This window comes from Bos indicus, chromosome 8 (assembly GCF_029378745.1).
Source record: "Bos indicus isolate NIAB-ARS_2022 breed Sahiwal x Tharparkar chromosome 8, NIAB-ARS_B.indTharparkar_mat_pri_1.0, whole genome shotgun sequence".
Taxonomy (NCBI): domain Eukaryota; kingdom Metazoa; phylum Chordata; class Mammalia; order Artiodactyla; family Bovidae; genus Bos; species Bos indicus.
The window spans coordinates 68,939,353-68,964,496 of record NC_091767.1 but is presented as its reverse complement, the minus strand read 5'-3'; the positions used below and the strand labels follow the sequence as shown (position 1 = coordinate 68,964,496).

At 50.0% G+C, this 25,144-nt stretch overlaps 1 protein-coding gene across 4 annotated transcripts in view; it reads left to right on the top strand.

Moving 5' to 3' along the window:
• GFRA2 (GDNF family receptor alpha 2) overlaps window positions 1–25,144 on the top strand; it is a 196,435-nt gene that overhangs the window by 34,414 nt on the left and 136,877 nt on the right. For all 4 annotated transcript variants that reach the window (XM_070794855.1, XM_070794856.1, XM_070794854.1 and 1 more), the window contains exon 4: window positions 6,027–6,381. In XM_070794855.1, coding sequence (XP_070650956.1) covers window positions 6,027–6,381 — 355 coding nt within the window. The remainder of the gene's footprint in view (window positions 1–6,026; window positions 6,382–25,144) is intronic.

The window sequence follows — 25,144 nt, the reverse complement described above, 5'->3', positions numbered from 1 at the left end:
ATTTACTCGGGAACTTGCTGAGGGGAGCGGGAGGGTGCACTCGGGAACCTGAAAGCAGCCAAGGGCCTGATTTAGCTGCTGTTCATTCGTGGTTGTTGTCCCGCTCCCTCTGGGGACCCTCACAGCCTTCTTTTCCTTCACCTCAGGCCCCAGGCTGTGTGGCTGTTCGCTTCCACCAGCCAGCATCCTGACAGGTGCACTGGAGGAGAAAGAGCACCTGGCTGGTCCCGGAGGGCCCTCCCATGGAGGCGGTGCCCCTGGAACAGGCTTTGTGTAGACAGGCATCCTTGGGTCCTCGCCTGGCCCGGGCAGAGTGGCTTGGCAGCTGCTCAGGGAACTGCTTGGAAGGGCACGTGTCCCCCCCGCCCCTTGCTGCCCCAATTCCATGGCTGAAAACCCTTGCCTGGCTCCCCAGCATCATCTCTGGTGGTCCCTTTTCCAGACTCCATCTCCAGGCATGCTGCATTGCTATAGATTCTTGCCAGCCTCTGATCTTGCTGTTTGTTCCCTCTGCCTGGGACCCCCTTTCCACTCTTTCTGCTTCCTCTGCCTCACCCCGTAGGTTGCAGCAGAGCGATCCCTGCTTCTGGGACCTTCTGGTCTGGGCAGGATGATTTTCTCTTGGCTCCTACAGGTAGCGCCATGAACTCCCTGATACATGAGCATCACCTTGACCTTGACCCCAGCCATGGGTCTGGGGAGGTGTCTGGCACTTGGTGGATCCTCAATGAAGATTTGTTAATTGCAACCTAGAGGGGTGGGATGGGGTGGGAGGTGGGAGGGAGGTTCGAGAGGGAGAGGACATAGGTATGGTATATCTGTGGCTGATTCATATTGAAGTATGGCAGAAACCAATGCAGTACTGTAAAGCAGTTGTCCTTCAATTAAAAAATAAATAAATTAAAAAAAGATTCGTTAATTGAATATGTAGGAAAATGAATCTTGATTCCCTGTCTGCCCTAATTCCCCTTTAACTTTTACAAGAAGGGGAGAGGCATGTTTTTTTTTTTTTTTTTCTTCCTGCCTTCATCAGGCTGCTTGCTGTTGGTTAGGCAGGGTGTTGGGAGTGAGGTCTGTCTTTGAAGATTGCCCCCTGGCTTTCACTTCTGAGCACTACTGGGCTGAGCCCCACACTGATGCTTTTTTAAAAAGATTTTTTGATGTGGACCAATTTTAAAGTCGTGGGGCAAGTTTTGGCCATGAGGCATGTGGGATCTTGGCTCCATGACCGGGGATCAAACCCGCAGCCTCTGCATTGGAAGGTGAAGTCTCGACCGCTGGACTTCCAGGGAAGTCCCTCCACGTTGATGTTTGGACGTGGTCCTGCACTGACTGATATCCTGGTCCTGTGTCACTTTTGGCTTCCTTAATATTATTAGCCAACATGTTTTGAACATTTATTATGAACGAGTGAAAGGAAAGAAAGTGTTAGTCACTCAGTCATGTCCGACTCTGTGCGACCCCATGGCTCCTTTGTCCATGGAATTCTCCAGCAAGAATACTGGAGTGAGTTGCCATTCCCTTCTCTAGGGGATCTTCCCTACCCAAGGATCAAACCTGGGTCTCCTGCATTGCAGGCAGCTTCTTTATCAACTGAGCCATCATCATGAGGGAAGCTCATTATGATCTATAGATACTGTTCTAAATACATTTATTCTTTTACCCACCACACATGGATTCAGCCTTCACTATGTACCAGACACTGGCAACCATGGATACACCAATGAGTGTAACTGACACACCCCCTGCTTTCATGGAGCTTGTATTTAGTTGAAAAATACAGATGAATAAATAAGTATATACTGTGGCAGATGGTGATGAGTGCTCTGCGGAAGAGATTGGAATAGAGGGTGAGGGGAGGGACTTGTTATTATGTACAGGATGGTCAGGGAGGACTCACAGATAAGGTAACATTTGAGCAGAGACCTGAAAGGAGTGAGGAAAGGAACTGTGTGGTCATAGGGGTGGGGGAGAGCATTCTAGGCAGAACACAGCAAGTGTAAAGGCTCTGAGGTCAGGTCACGAGTGGCACATCCCAGCAAGAGCAATTAGGTGAGTATGGTTGGAAGGGAGTAAGTGCAGGGGAAGTGAGTGTGAAGTGAGGTCATATATGGCAGCCCTGGCTAACAGAAGTATGTGTGAGTCACATGTGCCCTTCACATTTCTTTCTTTAAAAAAATTTTGTTGGCATATAGTATAATTAACAACTTATAAGGTTGTTGGTTTCAAGAGTTCAGCAAAGTGAATGAATTATATATACATCATGTATCCACTCCTTTGTAGGTTCTTTTCCCATATAAACCATAACAGAGTACTGAGTAGAGTTCCCTGTGCTACACAGTAGGTCCTTATTAGTTATCTATTTTATATATGGTTACATATAGTAGTGTGTATAAGGCAATCCCAGTCTCCCAATTTATCCCTCCCCCACCAATTCTGAAATTTCTCCCAGCTCCATTAAAAACTTAAAAAGAAGCAAGTGAAATTAATGATATTTTTATTTAACACACTATATCCCAAATATTATTGCTTCAACATATAATCAAGGAAAATGTGATTTGAAATGAAATGCTATATTATTTTTTCTTATTATGATTTCAAAATCTGGTGTGCACATCTCATTTCGGGCTAGCTTCACTTCCTGTTCAGTGACCATGTTCAGGAGCGCCCACCATATTGGACGGCATGGATGGAGAGGCCTGTGAATGAGATGGGGCTGCCCCTGGAAGCTTTGGGGCCTGGGAGCATTATCTTTGCTTTAGGTTCTAGAAGGTTCGCTCCAACTGTGATCAGAGAAGACTTCTGGGGGTGGGCAGGGGGTGGGGGTGAAAGGACAGAGCAGGGAGACTGGAAAGGAGGCCCTTACCAGTACGCAGTGACAATGGTCAGGACCAAGGTGGTGGTGGTGAGGGCGACTGGATTCTGGGTATAACCTACCAGGTCTTTCTGATGTGGATGAGAGAGGAGTTTAGGAAGGGCAAAGATTTTTGGCCTGAGCTAGTGGAAGCCTGGGCTTGTTTTTTGGAGGGTTGAGGAAGACTGGGGGTGGGGATGCCCCTGGAGGAGCATGTGGAGTGTGGCTTGAGATGCGGGTGTCAGCCTTCCAGGTGGAGCTGATGGGCAGGCAGTTGGACGTCTTGATCTGGGGTTCAGAGTGGAGGTCTCTGACCTGGCTGGAGGTATAAATTTGGGAGTTGACAGCGTACTGATGGTGTTTAGGGCTGAGCGTGAGTGAAGGCCCAGGGGAGTGGGTGCATATAGAGAAGAGGGGCCTGAGCCCTGGTGGAGAAGGTGGAAGCAGCGAAGCAGGCCTGGAAGGAGAGCTCACGGAGGCAGCACGAAGGCGTGAGGGAAGGGGGCTGGAGGAGCCACCAGCTGTATCCACTGTGCCGGCGGGCAGAGCGGGAGGAAGCCCTAGGGTCTCTGATCACTGCCAAGTGAGAAGGGAAACCCCAGGCTGCGATGGGTCTAGGAGAGGACGGGAGGGGAGAAGGTGACCACTGGTACAGATGACTTGTTTGAGGGGTTTTGTTTAAAGAGGAGGAGAAAGATAGGTGAAGTGCAGTGAAAGTTGTGTTCAGCTCTTTGTGATCCTGTGGATAGTCCATGGAATCCTCCTGGCCAGAATACTGGAGTGGGTTGCCATTCCCTTCTCCAGGGGATTTTCCCGACCCAGGGATCAAACCCGGATCTCCTGCATTGCAAGCAGATTCTTTACCAACTGAGCCACCAGGGGAACCCCTTTAGTAGGGGGTATGTGATCACAATTTCCTTTTTTCCTTTAAAGATGTTCAGTGTATTACCTGATGGAGAAAATGTAGTAACAGGGCAAAATTATCACAAGAGAGAGAGAAATGAGCTGATCATACTCAGCAGCGCGATGAGGTAGGTACTGTTTTCCAGACAAGGAGACCGAGTAAAGGAAGGCCTGGTCACTTGCTCAAGGCCACCCAGTGACAAGTATCAGGACCAGGGATCAATGCAGATGCCTCAGTTTTAGAATGTCCAGTCTTAATTACTCTGTTGGTTTCCCAGCTAGATTTGTGAGGTCTTTGAGAGGATCCTCATCTCACACTTCCATGTCCAGCCCAACACCTCGAAGGTAGAGGGCTGTGCATAGGTGGGACTTGATCTTTAATGATCGAGTGATCAGAACACTAGGACCTGGGCTGGAAGTGCCATGGGAGGGTGGGTGTGGCGTCCCCGTAGGCCTTCCTACCCTTGTGGGGGTGGGGCATTGAGCAGACAGAAATACTGAAAAGCATTTTTTGGGTGGATGAGGAATGAATGAAAACCTATGGCTTTTCATCCTGAGCCGGTGGCTGTCTGGTGTACCACGGTGCTGGCTGGATCTGGGCTCCTGCTCAGGTTTGGTGCTTGAAGTGTGCTTGAAGATTCCATTCAATTCTCACTAGCATGTCATGGAGAGTGAGAGGCGCCTGCAGACTGAACTCCTGCTTCTCTGCTCTGTCATCAGGATAGACAAGAGACACTCTGTGGGTGGTGGTGGTGGGTCCCTCTGCTGTGTGTTCCTCTCAGAACAACTGAGACTTGGGGGGTGGAGTGGACACCACAGAAGGAGCCTGACGATTTACGGGATTACAGCTTTGTGCCCAAGATGTTTTGCTCTGCAGACAGGGGCACAAAGCTCAAAGCCACGGCTCTAATGCCAAGGTCCCAGCATTCAGCACATCCGCACTTTGCTTGATGAAGGCTCAGCCCTGCTGGAGTCCAAGGCTGGCCTTCAGCCTTCTCCGTACACTGCCGAGCTCGAGTCCAGTGCTTGCTTTCAGTGCTCTCGGCACAAACTGGGCACAGTGGCACCCCCACACCATGGGGCCTTTTGGAATGTGTGGGGACAGTTTCAGTGGTGACAGTGGTGGGGATGAGGATGGTGATAGTTGTTCTGTTTGTACCCTGGCTACTGAAGATCCTAGAGTGGGAACTTCCTAAGGGCTGGCAGTGCCCCTGATCAGAAGCCCTGTTCACGTGTGTGGCTGTTGGGTGCCCAGGGACCCGTCTTGCATCAGCTGCCACCCTGTTTTGTGCTCTTGAGCCAGTCCCTTTGTTTCCCCATTTCCCACTTTCATGAACAGAGCCATGAACACCCAGTTGCTTGCTTTTTTTGTCTTGTGATTTTTTTTTAAAAATCAAAGTATAGTTGATTCACAATATTGTGTTAGTTTCAGGTGTATAGCAAAGTGATTCAGTTATATACATATATATTTTTCAAATTATTTTCCAGTATGGGTTATTACAAAATGTTGAATATAGTTCCCTGTGCTACACAGTAAATCCTTGTTGCTTATCTGTTCTAAGTATAGTAGTTTGTATCTGTTAATCCTATACTCCTAATTTATCTCCCTCTCCCCTTTCCCCTCTGGTAACCATAAATTTGTCTTCTGTGAGTCTGTTTCTGTCTTGTATATAGATTCATTTGTATTATTTTTAGATTCCACATATAGGTGATATCATATAATATTTGTCTTTCTCTGTCTGACTTGCATCACTTAGTATGATAATCTCTAGGTCCATCATGTTGCTGTAAATGGCATAATTTCTTTCATTTTTACGACTGAGTAGTATTCCATTGTATATATACACCACATCTTATTTATCCATTCATTCTGCCTGTGGACACTTGGTTATTGTAAATAGTGCTGCTTTGAACATTGGGGTGCATATATCTTTTTGAATTAGATATAATCTTTTCTGGTTATATGCCCAGGAGTGGGATTGCTGGATCATATGGTAGTTCTATTTTTAGTTTTTTTAAGGAAACTTCATACTGTTATTGAAATAAATTTTAAATAAGGCTTTGGATTAACAGTTGTCATCCTAAAAGCACACCATACATACGGCTTACTCTGTGGACCCACATGTTAACTCACTTGATCTTAATCACAGCCTTAGGCAGGAGGGCTGCTAAATAATCTCCATCTAACAGATGAGGAAGCCAAGGCAGAGAGCACAATGACTGGGGGCTGTCCCCATCGTGGGCTGACTGCCCCCTTCCTTCCCTCCAGGGACAGGGGCAGACCCGGCGGTCAGCACCAAGAGCAACCACTGCCTGGATGCCGCCAAGGCCTGTAACCTGAACGATAACTGCAAGAAGCTGCGCTCCTCCTACATCTCCATCTGCAACCGTGAGATCTCGCCCACGGAGCGCTGCAATCGCCGCAAGTGCCACAAGGCCCTGCGCCAGTTCTTTGACCGCGTACCCAGCGAGTACACCTACCGCATGCTCTTCTGCTCCTGTCAGGACCAGGCGTGCGCCGAGCGCCGCCGCCAGACCATCCTGCCCAGCTGCTCCTACGAGGACAAGGAGAAGCCCAACTGCCTGGACCTCCGCAGCCTGTGCCGGACAGACCACCTGTGCAGGTAGGGGCTGCTGCAGCTCCGCGAGGAGCCGGTAGGGGGCGCTCTGCCCGCTCTGTGTTCCGCTGTCTGCTGGGCTACCATTGTGAGCTGAACAAAGAGGGTGACTGGGATATGTGCAAAATGTATTGTCATCCATCCATCCATTCATTCATTCATCCATTCATCTGTGCATTCCTTTATTCAGTACAGATTTATTGTGCTGTGTGCCCAGCTTCATGCTAAGCGCTGTGGGGTGACCAAGATGAACCACTGTAGGAGCTCCTAATTTAAAATCAGAGACCCTAGAACCTGGAGTAAGAGAGGACCTTCAGTGACTTTAAGTCCACCTTTCCTCCTTTAAGGAAGCCCCAGCCATTATCCCATTATCCCAGTGAGGTCCTCTGACCATCAGGGAAGGGCTTTTGCACACCCCAGAGGCAGCTCCTTCACACTGAGAGCTGAGCTCAGCAAATGTTGGATGGAGTGTGGAGCATCTGATGGTCCTGGGTCTGAGTCCTGACTTTTCCACTCACTAGCTGTGTGGCTTGGAGCCTGTTTTTCAAATGTCCTGAGTCTCCATTCCTTTACTCGTGAAATGGGAATAAAACACCCACATCACAGCATTATTATGAAGATTAGATGACATGTGTGTTAAAGCTTAGTGCAGAGTTTGGCATAAGTAATTGCTTAATGAGTATCTAATTATTTGGAAGGAAGGTTTGTTTTGTTAAAACGAATTGAAATGTGTGTCCATAATTCTCCTGTTTTTCCTGTTTGTTATTAACATATATATTGAGCCTCTGTGGCATCCAGTGAGTGGTTCTAAAGCATGGGCAAGCAGAGGTGAACACAATGCTCTTTGAGTAGCACCCAATCCAGAAGGGTGACAGAGGAGGGGAGCAGGGATCCCAGTGCCGTGGGCTGAGAGCTGTGGGCTCCCGGATGCAGGTGTGTACGGGGAGGGCCTTGCCTCAGCCTGGGGATACAGAGGACAGGACCTTAAGCTGAACTTTGGAACATGAGAATGAGAAAACCAGGGAGCGAGTCTGGCATGCAAATACAAGGAACACACAGTGAGCCCACTTCTTGTGGAGGGCAGCTGTTAAATGGACGTATGGATGAAACATCTTTTTCAGATTATATCTTGTGTTACTTGTATGTGGGAAAAGTGTATGCGAAGGCTGGCGGGTAGGAGAGAGCCTGGGGTTATGGGTCCCTGTAGGTGGTGGGTGCACGTGGAGCTGGGTCCTGGGGAGGGGAGGTCAGAGGTGTGGCTGCTGGGGAGATAGCAACTGTGATAAGCAGATGAGCAGAGCCTGCTTACTGCATCCCAGACAGCAGTCTTTTATACAGTTTATCTCATTAGTTCTTGCAAGAAGGCTATGAGGAAGGTTCTGTTATCATACTTATCTGCCAAATGATCAAATAGAGGAGGTAACTTGCCCAAGGTCGCACAGCTCCCTTGTTTCAGAGCTGGGCCCTATCTCCAGTGTTTTCCTCCAAAGTAGCACCCTGGTCTGGGTGCTGTGGGCACCCAGATAAGATAGGGGCTGTGGGCATGGAGAGAAGTGTGTCAGTTCAGTATCCATGAATCAGTATCAGTGTGTAAGTGTATGAGCATATCAGTATTAGAAGTGTATCAGTGTGTGACAGGCCTGGGGACTGGTGGAAAGTTCCCTGGAGGCAATGCCATTTCTCTTTCATTTTCTCCACACTTGGGATGGCTCAGATGGTAAAGAATACACCTGCAATGTGGGAGACCTGGGTTCGATCCCCGAGTTAGGAAGATCCCCTGGAGAAGGGAAAGGCTACCCAGTTCAGTATTCTTGCCTGGAGAATCCCATGGACAGAGGAACCTGGTGGGCTACAGTCCATGGAATTGCAAAGAGTCGGACAGGACTGAACAACTTTCATTTTCACTTCCACTTTACTCCACACTTCGTCCTGCACATAGAGCCTGGCTCATGGCAAGCACTCTGTGAACATAGTTGAATGAATACGTGAGTGGTGGCCACCATGTTTCCTCGTTTGATAATTAGGGGACAATGGAGCCATTCGACAGGCATGTTGAATGTGCAGCATGGACTATTGCCATGCCCAAGATGTCTTGGGGGCATCTGAATCTATGGTCCTGGAGCTCAATGAAGAAGCTGGAGTGGAGGAATGGGATTGGGGTTGTTTCGGGGATCTGGGAGAACAGGGCTACAGAGGGAAGGGAGCTCCTGGCCTGTGTGGCTGAGGGGAGGCACTGCCTTGGTTTGGAAAATGAGCTGGAGTTTGGAGAAGGACTGATCCCTGTGGAGCTGGAAAAGCCTGAAGAAGGTGGGCTTTTCTCTTGCTTACTTAAAGAAACATACCTTATTGCCTACAAAAATGATTGGGGTGGGCTTCCCTGATAGCTCGGTTGGTAAAGAATCTGCCTGCAATGCAGGAGACCCCAGTTCGATTCCTGGGCTGGGAAGATCTGATGGAGAAGGGAGAGGCTACCCACTCCAGTATTCTTGGGCTTCCCTTGTGGCTCAGTTGGTAAAGAATCTGCCTGCAATGCAGGAGACCTGGGTTCGATCCCTGGGTTGGGAAGATCCCCTGGAGAAGGGAAAGGTACCCACTCCAGTATTCTGGCCTGGAGAATTCCATAGACTATATATAGTCCATGGGGTCGTAAAGAGTTGGACAGGACTGAGCGACTTTCACTTTCAAAATGAATCTATGAACACAACAAGAGGATGATTAGAGGTAGAAAACTCGGGCCCAGAAAAGGAAGTCGGGCACCAAGGCAGCACATGTGTGCTCTAGGGTGGGGGTGGTCCTGGGCTGGGACTCAGCTTCCTGAGAGCTGAGAGAAAGTCAAGACTTGATGGGGATATCACTCCCAAAATGTGATGGGAGGAACCTACTGATTATTGAGTGGAGACGTGATTCTCCTTGTCCTGAATGCTGCACTGACCTTGTCAGGCTGCATGACACACAGCGTATGTGGGTGACAGGATGGATGAGGGCCTGGAGGGGCTAGAGGCCAAGCCTGAGTCCAGGATCAGTGACCAAAAGCTGGGGCATTGGGACTAAGGCCAGGTGTACCAGGGCTGTGGGCAGTGGGCCTGGCATCAAGCCTCAGGTGGATGTCTCTCTGGGGTCCTGAGCAGAGCAAGCTTGGGAACACTGGCAATCCCTCTTATTAGTGGTGTTTTAAGGGAGAAGGCAATGGCAACCTACTCCAGTACTCTTGCCTGGAAAATCCCATGGAAGGAGGAGCCTGGTAGGCTTCAGTCCATGGGGTTGTGAAGAGTCAGACACAACTGAGCGACTTCACTTTTACTTTTCACTTTCAATCATTGGAGAAGGAAATGGCAACCCACTCCAGTGTTCTTGCTTGGAGAATCCCAGGGACAGCAGAGCCTGGTGGGCTGCCATCTATGGGGTCACACAGAGTCGGACACGACTGAAGTGACTTAGCAGCAGTAGCAGCAAGGGAGGAAAAGACCCTGATGTTGGGAAAGATTGAAGGCAAAAGGAGAAGAGGGCAGCAGAAGATGAGATAATTGGACTACAACATTGATTTAATGGAGATGAGTTTGAGCAAACTCTGGGAGATAGTGAAGGACAGGGAAGCCTGGTGTGCTATAGTCCATGGGATCACAGAGTTCGGACATGACTGAGCGACTGAACAACAAGGGAGCACAATACACATAGCTCCTAAAGAGATGGGAGAGCATGGAGCAGGGCGTTTAAACAAGACTATCGGAGGATCAAGAATGAGGTGTCCCAGGACCTGAGGGCTGACAGTTTCTGAGAGGCACTGAGCCAAGCCTACAAGTGCCATGCATCCTGCTGTAAGTTTAGACAACGGCAACCGTGGGAGTCCCAGGGAACATGCTGCATCTGGATTACTGAGTTGGGTCCCGTGTAGGAAGTTCCAGGTACTCCCAGATGTGGCTGGGTGAGCCTCTGGTCTAGAACCAGGGTGTTCTTCTAATGCATCTTCCACAACTCCGGTCCCACCCAGCTCCCATCCCCAGGCAGATTTAAAGTGTGGTCCTGCAAGTGGGACTCCAGTGGCTCAGCGGGTAAAGAATCTGCCTGCAATGCAGGGGACACAGGAGATGCAGGTTCAATCCCTGGGTTGGGAAGAGCCCCTGGAGAACAGAATGGCACCCCACTCCAGTACTCTTGCCTGGAGAATCCCGTGGACGGAGGAACCTGGTGGGCTACAGTTCATGGGGTTGCAGAGTCGGACACGACTGAGCGACTAAGCACGCACCTGCAAGTGGGAGGACCAGGGATGGAGGCAGAACCTGAGTTTAGGGTGAGTCTGGCAGGACCTGGGGATCCGTTGCAGTGTGGCCACGTATCCTTGGGGAGCTCTGCCTGTGACTCAGTGTGGGAGGTGGGTGGACGAGGTTGCCATGGTGACCCTGCAGCCGGGAAGCCTACCTTCTGTGCTTGCTCTACCCCTGGTCTCCTGACAAGTCCTGGGTGACTGTTTCATTGCCTATGCCCTGGGCTTCTTCACTGATCAAACAAGGATGCTCCCCATTCTCCCAGGACACTTCCTAGTCTTTGGGTCTAAGTCCATCACACAGCTTTCCTGTCTGCCTTCTCCCCGTGTGCTTCCACTTGAGGTCATGTTTCCAGAGAGGTGAGCTCTTGGTACAAGAGGAAATGACCAGAGATGCCTCATTAAGGTAGATGGGGTGGAAGGACGGGTTTGAAGGAGAGGAGCTGACTTCTTTCCATGCTTTTGCAGGCTTGGCTTACTGACGCATGGACCCTGCCTCTGTGGTCCGTGATGAGCCCAGGGAGAGAGGAATGCCTGGGGAGGGACCCCTGGAGACCAGGCAGTTCTCCACTGTGTCCTCCCTTCCCTCCTGGCCTTGGTGACCTCCAGGTTTCTGCCCACCTGACGGGCACCACAGGTGGACATCTTGACTGTGAAAGAGGGAGAGCCCAGTGCCATTGTGTTTGGAGCAAGAACTGGGGACCCTCAAGTCTTTCTTTCCTGGTTACTTTAACGGGTGGAACTGGCCTTGATGGGGGTCATGGGAGAGCCTCTCTGGGCTGACTCTTTGGGAATGCGGCCATGGCAGGCATCTGCTAGAACATGCCCCACACTCTAGGGCTCTAATGCCCAGTTTGCACTTCACTGGACCTGTCGGCCCCCCCTCACCCTTCAGCTCTGGGACTTGGCCCAGCTGTGCCAAGGCTTTTGTTTGAGTGAATCTTGGCCCAGGACTGCTGTGGGGGGCTCTACAAGACTCCCTTCACCTGGCACGACATTAAAGCAAGCCCATTGATGTGCTGTGCACTGCCCCTAGCAGCAGGCCTCGTGCATCCCGTGTGATATTTAACAGACTCTGCTGTGCTGTCTTATGACTGTCACTAAGAACTAAACAGAAGGGCTTGAAGAAGCTTTGGTTAAACAAGGGTATTTTCCTGCTGGGGCCCCAGGGTGTTGGAAGCATTTCTAAATCCTTCCCCTGCTCTTTGGGCCAGGATCAGCTTGGGGTCAGAGGGAGGGAGCCTCTGAGAGTGGAAGCTTCCTGCTTGAGCCATGGGTCCAACTCATCTTGAAGTTTCACCCTGGGAACCCTGCCTTCTACTTTCATCTGGTTCATGTCTCATGGGCATTGAGTGCTGTGGACTTAGGACCAGGAGAGGCTTTTCCTTTCAAAGGCTTCTGATGTGGAGTCTGGAAAGCCTGGAGAATCTCCTGGAATGATTCAATGGAATTTGGCTAATTTCCCTTACCCCAGCCCTTCAGTGGCCATGACCTACTTCCTTTTTAGAACAAACTTTTGGTTTCTACTTTCTCAGTTTACAGTCATTGCAAGGATGGTCCAGACTGTGTGTGTGTGTGTGTGTGCGTGTAGGGTGTGGTTGCGGGGCTATGGGAAGGATGATTGTGATTGTGCTGTCTTGTAAACTGTGTGCCTGTAGGTCTTTCTTAGAGAGGCCCCCTAGAATGCCCTGTTCTTCTTGGTCTGCCAAGAGGATATGGATATAAATAACTCAGGGCTGGCCCTGTGCCACATCTCCAGCTGTAATTTAACCTCTGGATGCTGAGGACGTGTATAAATAGTTTTCAGCCTGGGGCTACCCTAGCTGGGCTCCTTTATGCAGTGGACATTGTCCTTGTCCGAGAGGGTTGCTGGGAAGGCGGAGGGGTTGGGGTCCCCTGTCTCAGCTGTCTGCAGGGAGTGTCGAGGTGCCCCTTCAGCAAGACCCTTGCCCCCTTGCCTAGCTTGAAGTGTGTCTGGTATCTGTAAGCAGTGTAGATGGGCAGGTCTGGGTTTGATTCTTGGCTCTCTGAGGCTGTCCCCGAGCTCCTTTTGGAGTCTACAGAATCTGTTGGCTGGTGTTTTCAGCAGGTTAGCTCAAAATGGTTATTTTCATAGGTGGTTGGGGGGCTTTCAAGCCTTTCCTTTAAAAGGAGAGGATCTTGAATATCTTAAAATCATATGTAAAGTTTTATTTGTATTTTCTGGGGAGAAACTTGTTGCTTTCATTAGATTCTTAAAGGATTCCTTGACCTCCCCCAAATTAAGAACCTCTTCCATCTCCAGACGGCCAACTTGGATTGGCTGCCTAGAGGATTATGAATCTAGCAAAGGGAGCTGTGATTGATTAGTGATGCCTGCCACTGACATGGACTGACGTGGACGGGGCAGATCTGCTAGAACCCAGCTAGTCATTCCTGGGACCACTGGTTCACCAGTAGCAGGAGGAATGGGGGTCCTGGGGTCATTCCTTTATTCATTTTCTAAAAAATTTTTTAAATTTATTTATTTATTTTTGGCTGAGCTGGATCTTCTTTGCTGCGTGTTAACTCTAATTGCAGTGAACGGGGCCTTCTCTTCATTGTGGTGGGCAGGCTTCTCATTGTGATGGCTTCTCTTATTGTGGAGTACAGGCCCTAGGCACGTGGGCTTCAGGAGTTGTGGCGCACAGACTCAGTTGCCCCATGGCATGTGGGATCTTAGTTCCCTGACCAGGGATGGAACGCGTGTACCTTGCATTGGGTGGTCGATTCCTAACCACTGGACTAACAGGGAAGTCCCTCCTTTATTCATTTGATAGCTGTTTGTTGATCATCCACTGGGCCAGGCTTCATGTTGGGATTGGAGAGTTAATGAAGTAGGTAGAGGCCCTTGACAGTCCAGTGACAGGACACATGTGACTGACTGCCTCTGCAATGGGGATAGAGCCACACAGTGAACTAGATGGTAGCATTTCCACTCGGGTTCTCTTGAAATCCCAGTTCTGCTCTGCTCCCTACCAAGCCATCCCTGGGTTACCCCGGTGGCCCAGAGAGCAGCTGTTTCTTGGGGCAGATGAGCCACAGACGGATGAACCTTGTTCAGAGGTCCGTCTGGCCTTGGAGCAGAGCTGTGCCCAGGAGTGCCATGGGACAAAGAAGTCACCATCCTCCTGAAGAAGACTCAACCAGCAAGGTTGCAGTGGCTGGGGAAGGGCTTGGGATCCTTTGTCTGGCCAGAGACTGTGAGACCCATCTTCTCCTTGGGGATCCCATGCTGGCTTCTGCTACTGGCCTCATTAGGGGTCCTGCTCACCCTTGATCTTTGGACCAAGAGTGCCCAGAGTATTCCTCTTGGAATTTCCTGTGGCAAATTGACACAGGGCTGGAATGTGGAACATTGCTAAAGGCTCTGGGAAAACAAACACAGAGAGAAGCTGCAGCCTAGATATTTAGTTTGCAAGATAGGGTTTCCATGACTTCTTGCTCTGGCCACTACAGGGAGGTCAGAATGACTGGACAGACAGCACCTGTAGCTTTTACCATCTGGACTGGTGTCTGGACACCTGGGCTCCCTAAAGCTCACACCCGAGAGAGACGAGATGCACCCCTTATCTAGCTGAGGCTACCACTGGTGGAGTTCTGAGTGAGAACCCGCTCATCCCTGGGTGATTGGCAGGAGGAATGACCCACTGTGAGCGGATGCCGCTTATGCAGAGAGAATCAGAGTACAGGTCAGTCAGGTTTGTTCACACTAGAGGTGTCACCTATGATTGGCTGTTGTGGGTGGGGCAGGGCATGCTCTCAGCTACCCAGATGCTGCTTCGTTCACTGGGCTTCTTGATATTTCTGCTTCCACCCAGTGGATAGAGGTGTGGGCTTTTTCCTTGCTACTGTCTCTATCCACTGGGGCTGCTATAACAAAATACTATGGACCAGAGTGTTTACCCAACTTGCTTTCTCACAGTTCTGGAGGCTGGAATCCCAGGTGAGGGTGTCAGCACAGTTGGGCTCTTGGTGAGGGTCCTCTTCAGAGTAGTGTTCTCATGTGCTCTTCCTTGACTGGTGCTCGCCCAGAGGGACTGGGTGTTTCTTCCTCTTTTCATGAGGCTGCTAGTCCCGTCATGGTGCTCTACCCTCATGATCTAATTGTTTTTCAAAGACTCCACCTCCAAACACCATCACATGGGGAATTAGGGTTTAACAGATAAATTTTGGGGGGATACAAGCATTCAGTTTGTAGCACCTGGTATGTGTGTGTTGTTCATTCATGTCCAACTCTTTGTAACCTCATGGACTGTAACCTGCCAGGCTCCTCTGTCCAGGGGATTCTCCAGGCAAGAATACTGAAGTGGGTGGCCATTCCCTTTTCCAGGGGATCTTCCCGATCTGTGGATTGAACCTGGGTCTCCTGTGCTGCAGCAGATTTTTTTTTTTTAACCATCTGAGCCACCAGGAAAGCCCTAGACTTATACTTCATTCAGCGTCTGTTTGGTTCTCATCTCTCTGAGCCCTCTCATGGCCTCTCCTTCCATTGATGCATTCTATTTTTTTATGTAGACATTGTTTTAATTCTGTTGAAGTTTAGTTGATTAGCAATGTTGGGTTCATTTCTGCTGTACAGCAAAGAGATTCAGTGATACATACATACACATTCTTTTTCTTAGTCTTTTCCATTGTGGTTTAGCACAGGACGGTGAATACAGTTCCCTCCACTATGCAGTATGACCTTGTTGTCGCTGATGCTTCCTAGAACTTGTCTGCATCCTTCATGTGGCACTGACCGTGTGGCTTTCTTTTAACACTTTATCTTCCCAATTCGGTCTCTTTTAAAAATATTCTTATATATAATATATCGAGCTGTGCTCAGTCACTTCAGTTGTGTCCAACTCTTTGTGACCCCATGGACTATAGCCTGCTGGCCTCTAATGTCCATGGGATTTCCCAGGCAAGAATACTGGAGTGGGGTGCCATTCCCTTCTTCAGGGGATCTTTCTGATTCAGGGATCAAACCCGTGTCTCTTACATCTCCTGCGTTGGAAGGCAGGTTCTTTACCACTAGTGCCCCCTGGGAAGCTCGAATATATAAATGTACCACTATATATATGTATACATACATAAAATTTATTTATTTATTTAACAGATATTTATTATGTGCCAGGCACTGTGCTAGACACCAGATATAGATACTGGAGAGCACAATAGAGATGGTCCACACCCGCTTGGAGCTTATAGTCTGATGGAGGAGATAGACAATAATCAAGCAAACAATGCATATGATTAACAAGCAATACAGTATATATGATGATCAAGCAAAGTATAAGATTAATATCTTTGAAATGAGCAGGATGTAGAAATAGAATGTAATGGGGGAAGAAGGGGGGACCTTCTTGGGCAGAGCAGTCAGGGAACATTTATCTGCGGGGGTGACATTTAAGCTGAGACCTGAAGAGTGAGGAGCCAGAAGAAAGACAGGTGGGAGAAAGAACATCTCACACAGAGGCAATAGCACGTGCAGGAACTGGATGAGGGGAGAAACTTGGCATTTCTGGGGCCGTGAGAGGAGGCTCGTGTGGCTGGAGCTGAGGGAACCAGGGAGAGACCTACAGGCAGGGCTAGGTCGCACGGGGCCATCCCAGCCTGGGGCAAGGAGTCTGGATTTATTCTTTTTTTAAAAAAACGTTTATTTGGCTGCACTGGGTCTTACTTGCAGCACATGGACTCTTCAGTTTTGGCATGTGAACTCGTAGTTGCAGCGTGTGGGATCTAGTTCCCTGATCAGGGACTGAACCTGGGGCCCCTGCATTGGGGGCGTGGAGTCTTAGCCACTGGACCCCCAGGGAGGTCCCCAGAAGCTTTTTTTCTTCTAAGTGTACTCAGAATAAATCTAGAGACTTCCCTGGTGGTCCAGTAACTAAGACTTCACGCTCCCACTGCAGGGGGCCTGGGTTGATCCTTGGTCAGAGAACTAGGTCCTATATGCTGTAACTAAGAGTGTGCATGCTGCCACTGAAGATCCCGCGTGCCACAATGAAGATAGAGGATCCCGTGAACCGCAACCAAGACCTGGTACAGCCAAGTGAATAAACAAATATTAAAAATAAATAAATAAAAAGAAGGAAGCTTCTGAAGTCAACTAGTAATATTATCTAAAGTGTGATAATGGGTGATGACTCTGGCTACTGGGTGGAGAATTAAGGGAGGCAGCAAGAATGACCTCAGAGAGACCAGAGAGGAGGTTGTTTAAGTATCACTAGATCAGAGATGACAGCAGCCCAGGCCAGAGGGTGGCTGTGCAGAGTGAGATAAGTGGGTAAATCTGAGATATTTTGGAGATGGAAATGATGTACCTTGATGTGGGAGTGAGGGAGACAGAGGAGCTCAAGGAGAGCTCACGGGTTTCTGGCTTGAGCCACCTGGTGGGCAATGATGCCACTTTCTGGAATGGCGAAGGCTTGGAGGGGGAGAGTTCCATCCCAGGCATGTGAATTTTGAGATGCCTTTGAGACAGTCCTATCTGGAGCTTGACTGATGTTGTAAGTTCTGGGGGTCATTGGCATATTTATGGTGTTTAAGGCCAGGGGACTGTGTAGGTTTTCCTAGGGAGAGGCTAGCATGAGAGGAGGCCCTAAGAATGTGCCTGCCCTCCTGGAAGTGCATGGTAAGGGTTTGCAGGTGTTGTTATGGCACACCAGGAGTCAAAGGAGATTTTTGAGAAAGAAGATGTGGACAGGTGTGCCAGATGCTGCCAATAGCATTTGGTGAGCAGAGGCAGGTGACCACTGGATTTGGGAAAGTGGCGGATGTTGGTGACCTCCTCAATAGCAATTTTGATGCAGTGATGATGACAGAAACCTGATCAGAGGGAATTCCCTGGCAGTCCAATGGTCAGGACTCCGTGCCTTCATTGTCAAGGGCCTGGGTTCCATCCCTGGCCCGGGAACTAAAATCCCACAAGCTGCATAGCCACAAAGAAAGAAAGAAAGAAAGAAACCTGATCAGAATCGTGGCCACGGGCTCAGTTTCTCCAGCCACAGCCGAAAGACTCCTTACAATGTGGGAAGAGACCTTTCTCTAAGTGCCAGGCTCTTCTGAACAACCTAGCTGGCTCACCCTCTTAGAGAAGATGACTCTGGCGCTGCCAAGAGGAACTTTGCTTCTTCAGCATTCTTCATCGAGGGATTCTTAGAACAGCCCGAGGAGTGCCTAAGAGGTTCGCCAGGCTGCCTGTGCCGGATCTCCTGTCTGTGCTGGTTGGGGCTGCGACTTCTCCTGTGGCCAGCCAGGATGTGGTCTTTGCTTTCCCAGGGTGGTATCTGCAGAGGTGAGAAATCCTGCCCTCCTTCTTTTTAAGTAAGATTAGCCTGGTATTCTGGGGCCAGCTGTCCTCCTCAGGGCCCTTTCAGGGGATATCTTAGAAGACCCAGAGACCTACAAATGGCTCCATTGTCCCAGGGTGTCTGAGGTGAGTAAGCGTAGCGACCACCATTAGCACCCTCCCACCTAGAGAAGGACTAGGACATTGAATTAAGCACCAAAGAACAGTAAGATCCTCAAGTGGTTGTTCTTATTCAGTCACTCAATTGGGTCCAACTCTTTGTGACCCCATGGACTGCAGCACGCCAGGCTTCTCTGTCCTTCACTATCTCCTGGAATTTGCTCAAACTCATGTCCATTGAGTGGATGATGCCATCCAACCATCTCATCCTTTGTCACCCCCTTCTCCTCCTGCCGTCAGTCTTTCCAAGCATCACGGTCATTTCTAATGAGTCAGTTCTTTGCATCAGGTGGCCAAAGGATTGGAGCTTCAGCTTCAGCATCAGTCCTTCCAATGAATACTCAGGGTTGATTTCCTTTAGGATTTACTGGTTTGATCTCCTTGCTGTCCAAGGGACTCTCAAGAGTCTTCTCCAGCACAACAGTTCAAAAGCATCAATTCTTTGGTGCTCAGCCTTCTTTATGGTCCAGCTTTCATATCCATACAGGACTACTGGAAAAACCATAGCTTTGACTGTGTGGACCTTTGTCAGCAAAGTGACATCTCTGCTTTTTAATGTGCTGTCTAGGTTTGTTATAACTTTTTTTCCAAGGAGCTAGCGTCTTTAATTTCATGGCTGCAGTCACTGTTTGCACTGATTTTGGAGCCCAAGAAATAAAGTTTGACTCATATGGAGTGAGAGGGAAATTTGGGGAGAGCTGCTCGCACCTGGCCCAGGATGCATTGTACTTGTCCAGCAGGATCCTTCAGAGCACGGGAATTCTCCATCACTCGGCCTTTGTTGGGCTTGGGGTGCTTAAGAAAAGACTCCCTGGATGTGTTCTTCAGAGGGGCTGGAGTTGCAGCCCTGGCTTCAGATCCTTATCTTGGCAGTTGTGAGAGCTTGACTGGGTTTTTTAACATCACACAACCTCTGTGCTTCTTGTAAAAATCAGGACAGTTACAGCTGCGAGGAAGCTTGGTCCCTTATTCCCCAGGACTTCCGAGGTGCTCCATTGCTAGGTACTCAGCACCCAGGATGCTGAGTTAAACCTTGGGCTGTGCGGGCTGTGAGGTGGAGGGCCAGCCCCCAAGGCTGGCAGGAGCCATCATGGAAGGCAGCTTGGAGGAGGTGTCCGAGCTGAGCTTGAAGGAGGAGCAAGCAGGCCTGTTCTAGAAGGTGGCCCTTCTGGTTCTCTCGGGGGTTATGTGTGTCTCAAAAAGGAGGGGCAGGCAAGGGAGAATCAGCTTATAAAACCTTTGTGCATTTAGCCAAGGAGTCTGATTTTCTTAGAAGACAACAAGGAGCCGCGATGTGTTTAAGGCAGGAGACCCAGTACTGTTGGTGCTTTAGAAAAGAAGATCCCTTTGGCCGCTGTGCACACAATGGGTCAGAGGAGAGAGGGGCTGGAGACGGGGGTGTCCTAGGGGCCCACTGTGATGGGGCCTGAGATCAGGAGTGCCAAGCCAGAGGGTGTGAGGGGTGAGGCCGGTTCCCAGAACTAGCTGGATGTGGACAGTGAGGGAGTGGGAGGAGGCAGGTGGACATTGCAGTCTCTGACCTGTTGACTGCCTGGCTGACAAAGTCATTACTACCTGAGAGATGGGAGCAGGAGGTCTGGGCATAGTGTTAATGTTAGTCTCTTCAGTCGGGTCTGACTCTTTGTGACCCCATGGACTGTAGCCCACCAGGCTCCTCTGTCCCTGGATTCTCCAGGCAAGAATACTGGAGTGGGTTGCTATGCTCTTCTCCAGGGAATCTTCCCAACTCAGGGATTGAACCCGGGTCCCCTGCATTGCAGACAGATTCTTTATCGTCTGAGTCACCAGGGAAGCCCCAGTCTGGGCATAGAGGAAAGGTGTTGGGGTTTTGAACTTATTTGTTGGGAAGCCTTTGGAACAGGCAAGTGGAAATGTATACGTGGGAGTTTGGGAGAGAGGTCAAGGCTTGAGATTGAGATTATGGGATTAAGTGAAATAAAGCTGTGAGGAAGAGCCTCTGGGCACAGAGGCACACAGTAAACATTAGTCCCTTCAAAGAGCTTGTAAGCTCATTTGGGGAGACAAGGCTCACACGTGTGGAAACATTTAATATGAAGAGGAGGCCCTGCTTAATTAAGTGTTGTAAGGATTAAACTGCCTGCTGTGGGTGTTCAGAGGAAGGGAGCCGTGTGGCTGGAAGAGCCATGTTAGGTTATGTGGAGTGGGGATCCTGCAGCTGTGGGGGAAGGAAGCTTCCGGAACGGGGCAGAAGGGGAAACCAGACTGGACATGGATGTCCCAGAAGAGAGCGATGTCCTGCTCGGAACACAGGCGCCAGTGGAGGGAGGAGTGTGTGTGTGTGTGTGTGTGTGTGTGTGTGTGTGTAACTAGAGCTCTGAAATGTTCTGGGGAGACACTGGGAAGATAGGGACTCCTGCAGCCCCTCCCAGCCTCCCACCTGTCAGTTCCTAATTCCAGCAGACTCCAAACTTGTTGCTCAATAAGAGGAAGAAACAGAGGCAGGTGAAGAGTCCTGGTTTAGGAGTTATACTAAATCCTAATATTATTGCAACTACCTCGGCCCATAACTAACTCTATGATCTTGTTGGAAACTGGAATGAGTTATCTTGTTAGGTAGGAGTTCCCCATTCTAAGGGGCTTCCCTGGTGGCTCAGATGGTAAAGAATCCGCCTGCAATGCAGGAGAGCTAGGTTCGATACCTGAGTCAGGAAGATCCCCTGGAGAAGGGAATGGCAACCCACTCCAGTATTCTTGCCTGGGAAATCCCATGGACAGAGGAGCCTGGCAGGCCATAGTCCATAGGGTCACAGAGTCGGACATGACTGAGCGACTAAGCACATGTGCCCTATCCTAAGAGGTACAGAGCAGAGGCTGGGGGCCCCTTGCCAGGCCTCAGATGAGTGTCAGGTTTGGGACTTTTGTCCCTTCTGAGCTGGTGTGATTGTGAATCTCTTGTCTCTCAAGTTCAAGTGAAGGGAATGGATCGCATGAACCAGGAGGCCCCTGTGCTCCCTTCTCCTCCCTGCCCCTGCCCTTCCCTCTCTTCCTTCTCTTTTTCTTTTTCTCCTGGTTTTCAAAATGAACTTCACTTTCCTGCTTTTGCTAATTACAAAAGCTGTATGTGCTCACCATAAAACATAATTCTGCCAAGACAGGAAGGTCGCCTCAAGAAAGTAGACATCATCCGCAAGTCCAGCACCCTGAAATCACCCTGAAATAAGTGTACGTTCAGGAGAATGTGTACCTCCAGGCTTTAATACTAGGCATCCACACATTTTGACAACAGTGATGTTGTGTAGTGTATGCTGTTTTATTAGTGCTTTTCCTGCTATATTAATGTTTAATGTGTTGGCTTGTCCAGGTTTACTGGTTTTGGTGGCAGTCTCCTTTTCTCTGTGGGTGACACGCAGAACTTGCTATGGTTACATGTGGACATTTGCTCTGTCATGTAAGAATCTCATAATTGGATTGGAGCTTGGCATGTGGAAGGGGACAGACATTCTGGGCCCTGGGACAGAAGGGGACACTTAGGCAACCAGAGAGCTGTTGTCTTGTGGACTCAGGCCTTCCTTGTGATGCAGGGGAGGACAGGTGACTGGGCTGAGCCGGGGTCTTCTCGGTGGGTAGGTGTGTTTCTGGGAAGTTTCCATTTGTGAGTTTGGGTTGTTCTCTGCTGACAGGCTGTTCAGGAGCTGGTAGTCATTTCCTGTAACTTCTAAGGGCAGTGCACAGGATGAGGACTGTACTAGGGCATCAATTTGAGAATGGAAAAGGCAGAGGCCTCTTAAGCATCCAGCCAAAGACAGAAGGCGATGCCTGAAGTGGAAGGTTTTAGGAGTCAGTATGTGTATTGGCATTGTTAAAAAAAATCAGCCGGCTGCTAATGTGGAGATCAGAGCTGCAGCCACAGTGGAGAGGGCTGGAGAGTGTTGACGGGCTGAGCCTGGAAGCGAGGAAGGTCTGGGGCAGTGGCATATTTTCTCCATTCGCTTTTCTGTTTGTTTCTCAGGGGGAGTTTTAAGTAACCGAGCAAGGATCATTGCCTGCGACTTGCTAATCCTCCCCTCGCTGCAGCAGAGACGATTGGAAATCCCTAAGAAATCAACAGATAGTAGCTCCCAAGTGGTGAGCAGTGAGCTCAGAAGACTCAGGGCTGCAGCGGCCAAGGTCATTAAGCGGCCAGCTCTCTCTGCTGCCATTGGAAGGAGGTGTGGAACTGTGCTAGCAGGAGAGGTGGGCTTTTACCTTCTGGAAAATGTGCAGGGAAGAAATCTGGGCAGGTAGACAGGTCTGGGGGCCCCTGCCTCCTCCTTCCCCTGCTGGAAACTCATGCACAGATGCCCAGGGAGGAGGAACCACTTTGGCCACCTCTTGGCGACCTCTTCTGTCTCCTTCTTTTTTGGGCTCATTGTTTTCTAGTTGTTTTAATTAGCACCTGTGTCTTTAAGGAAGTTGAGTTGGCAGAGGGGAGCCTCAGATAGAGCTCACCAGAGCACCTGCACTGGCCCAAGATGAGGAGAGAGGACTCTGGAGATTGCCACCCACTGGCCTGAGCACCCCGTCTCCTGTACCGATTGAAGGAGGTGTGGCTTGCAGGGACCCTGTTGTGAGGTATGACGGGGGTGCTGGCCGGATTGGGGCCTGGCCTGCCCTGCCTGCAGTGAGCCTCATCCTGATTTGTGATGGGAGGAAGGTGTGCTGTCTGAGGAGGTGGCAGCTGTGGACAGAGCACGATATCCTTGTATCTGAAGGTGGAGCCTGGGGGATCCATAATTCCACCTGGCAATAGGCTTGAAGCTCTTTCCCCTCCTCCCGGCAATTTCATTCTAGAGATCAAGAAGCTGAGGGCCAGAGAGGTAGAGTTACCTGCCCACAGTCACGCAGCTAGGAAGGGACAGGACTCAGGCAAAAGGTCAGGTCTGGGCAGCACCCTGTCCTGAGAGGTGGCTTGGCATGGTGGAGGGCTGACTGGACAGGGATGTCAGACACTGGGGTCCCAGACTTGGGACCTGGAACATCTCTGAGGTTCTTTATTTAAAGGAACTGTGCCTGCATGCTCAGTCATGTCCCATTCTATACGACCTTATGGACTGTAGCCCACCAGGCTCCTCTGTCCACGGGATTTCCCAAGCAAGAATACTGGAGTGAGTCGCCATTTCCTCCTTCAGGGGATGTTCCTGACCCAGGGATGGAACCTGTGTCCCCTGCGTTGGCATGTGGGTTCTTTACCACTGAGCCACCAGGGAAGTCCATTTAAATAATTTGTTGTTGTTCAGTCACTCAGTTGTGTCTGACTCTTTGTGACCCCATAGACTGCAGCACCCCAAGCTTCCCTGTCCTTCACCATCTCCTGGAGTTTGCTGAAGTTCATGTCCATTGAGTCTGTCATTTAAAGAACAGACAGAATCAAATCTGTCTTGTCTACCTTATGGGGCTGTTGTAGAATAGGAAATGAGAGAAGATCCAGGAAGGTACTTGGAATGCTGCAAAGAATCTCCCCCTTCCCATTACCCCCCAACCCCTCTGACTGCCTCCCACCCTTCCCAGTCATGTTTAAAGGCCTGTACCCTGGAGAGGAAAGTGGGTAGAGATGGGTAGGTCTCCCCCACAGAGGGAAGGGGCGGAATGTCAGGGAAGACTCAATGCTTGAGTCCATGCAGAGCCCTGGAGATGGCTTTTGGCTTCTGGCTGTGGACAGAAGGTCTAAGACCAGTTGGATCATGGGCTAGACCAGACCTCTGCTTCCTTCCTTTTCTTTCCAGCTCTTTGCAGGAAGCTCATCAAACAGTCCTGAGTCCCTTTTGTCCTGCCAGAGTCCCAGCTGTTTGTCCATGGCACAATGAAGGCTGGGCTGGGAGAGGTGGGATGTGGGGTGCCCATCCTGGGACCTCAGTCCAGAGCCCCTTCCGCATTCTCCCTTTCTCCATAAGGGCTCACACCTGCATTGCTCCTGTTCCCCCACTGCCCTCCCTCCCCTCTGGATCAACCTCCCAGAGGTCAATGGCAGAAAGGAGGGGGGAGAAACAGAAATGATGATGACTTTGATTTTCTTCTGTCGGAGCCTGGGGAGGGTGGTTGTTTTGCTTCCTGGACCTCAGTGGAGAATTCTCTGCCAGACAATCATCTCGGTGCTTTCATTGCTTTCTGATGCTCCTCTAACTGCACAGGGTCGGCTATTAAATGGTCATCAAACCTCAGCCTCTATCCCATCAATAGTCATAAAGTTGGGGAGATAAAAGCCATCAGTTTTCCATTATAGCTGAAAGCAACACTGTAGATAGCTATTTTCTGAATGCTGCAGATAGATGTATTTTAACTCGAGCAGGGTTTGCAGTGGCCCCCAGCTCAGCTGTGGGTCCTGCTGGGCCCACAATAACCTGTCAGGTGGTTAAAATGGGGACGGGGCCAGGCCTTTCTCTCTCTTTGTCTTCTTTCTCCTGGGAGGATTGAAACACACATCCTCAGGTATAGGGTGCTGTGTGGGGGCTGCGGAGGGTAGGACTGGGGGCTTCTTCCCTTGGTTTTGACCAGATGCTGTGCATAAATGCCAGGGTTGTCATCTGCTCATTCTAATGAGAAATGACCCATCTTTGCCTGAGCTTGGGCTGTGGGCAACCTGGGGGGCTGGATCCAGAGTAGGTGCCTGGTAAGTTGATAGGGGGTCAGGGATTGCAGAGGGCTTCCGAGGTGGCTCAGCAGTAAAAAAAAACCTCCTGCCAACGCAGGAGATACGGGTATGATCCCTGGGTCGGGAAGATCCCTGGAGAAGGAAATGGCAACCCACTCCAGTATTCTTGCCTGGAGAATCCCATGGACAGAGGAGCCTTGTGGGCTACAGTCCATGGGGTCACAAAAGAGTCGGACATGACTGAGCGCGTGTGTGAGTGCATGTACACACACACAAACACACACACACACACACACACACACACACACACACACACACACACACACACACACACACACGTGGGGCCGGGGCTGGCTCTGGGGAATGGGAATGTCTGCAGCCTGTGGAAGCTGGGAGATGGATGCGGATCGTCGGGAGGGTGGCT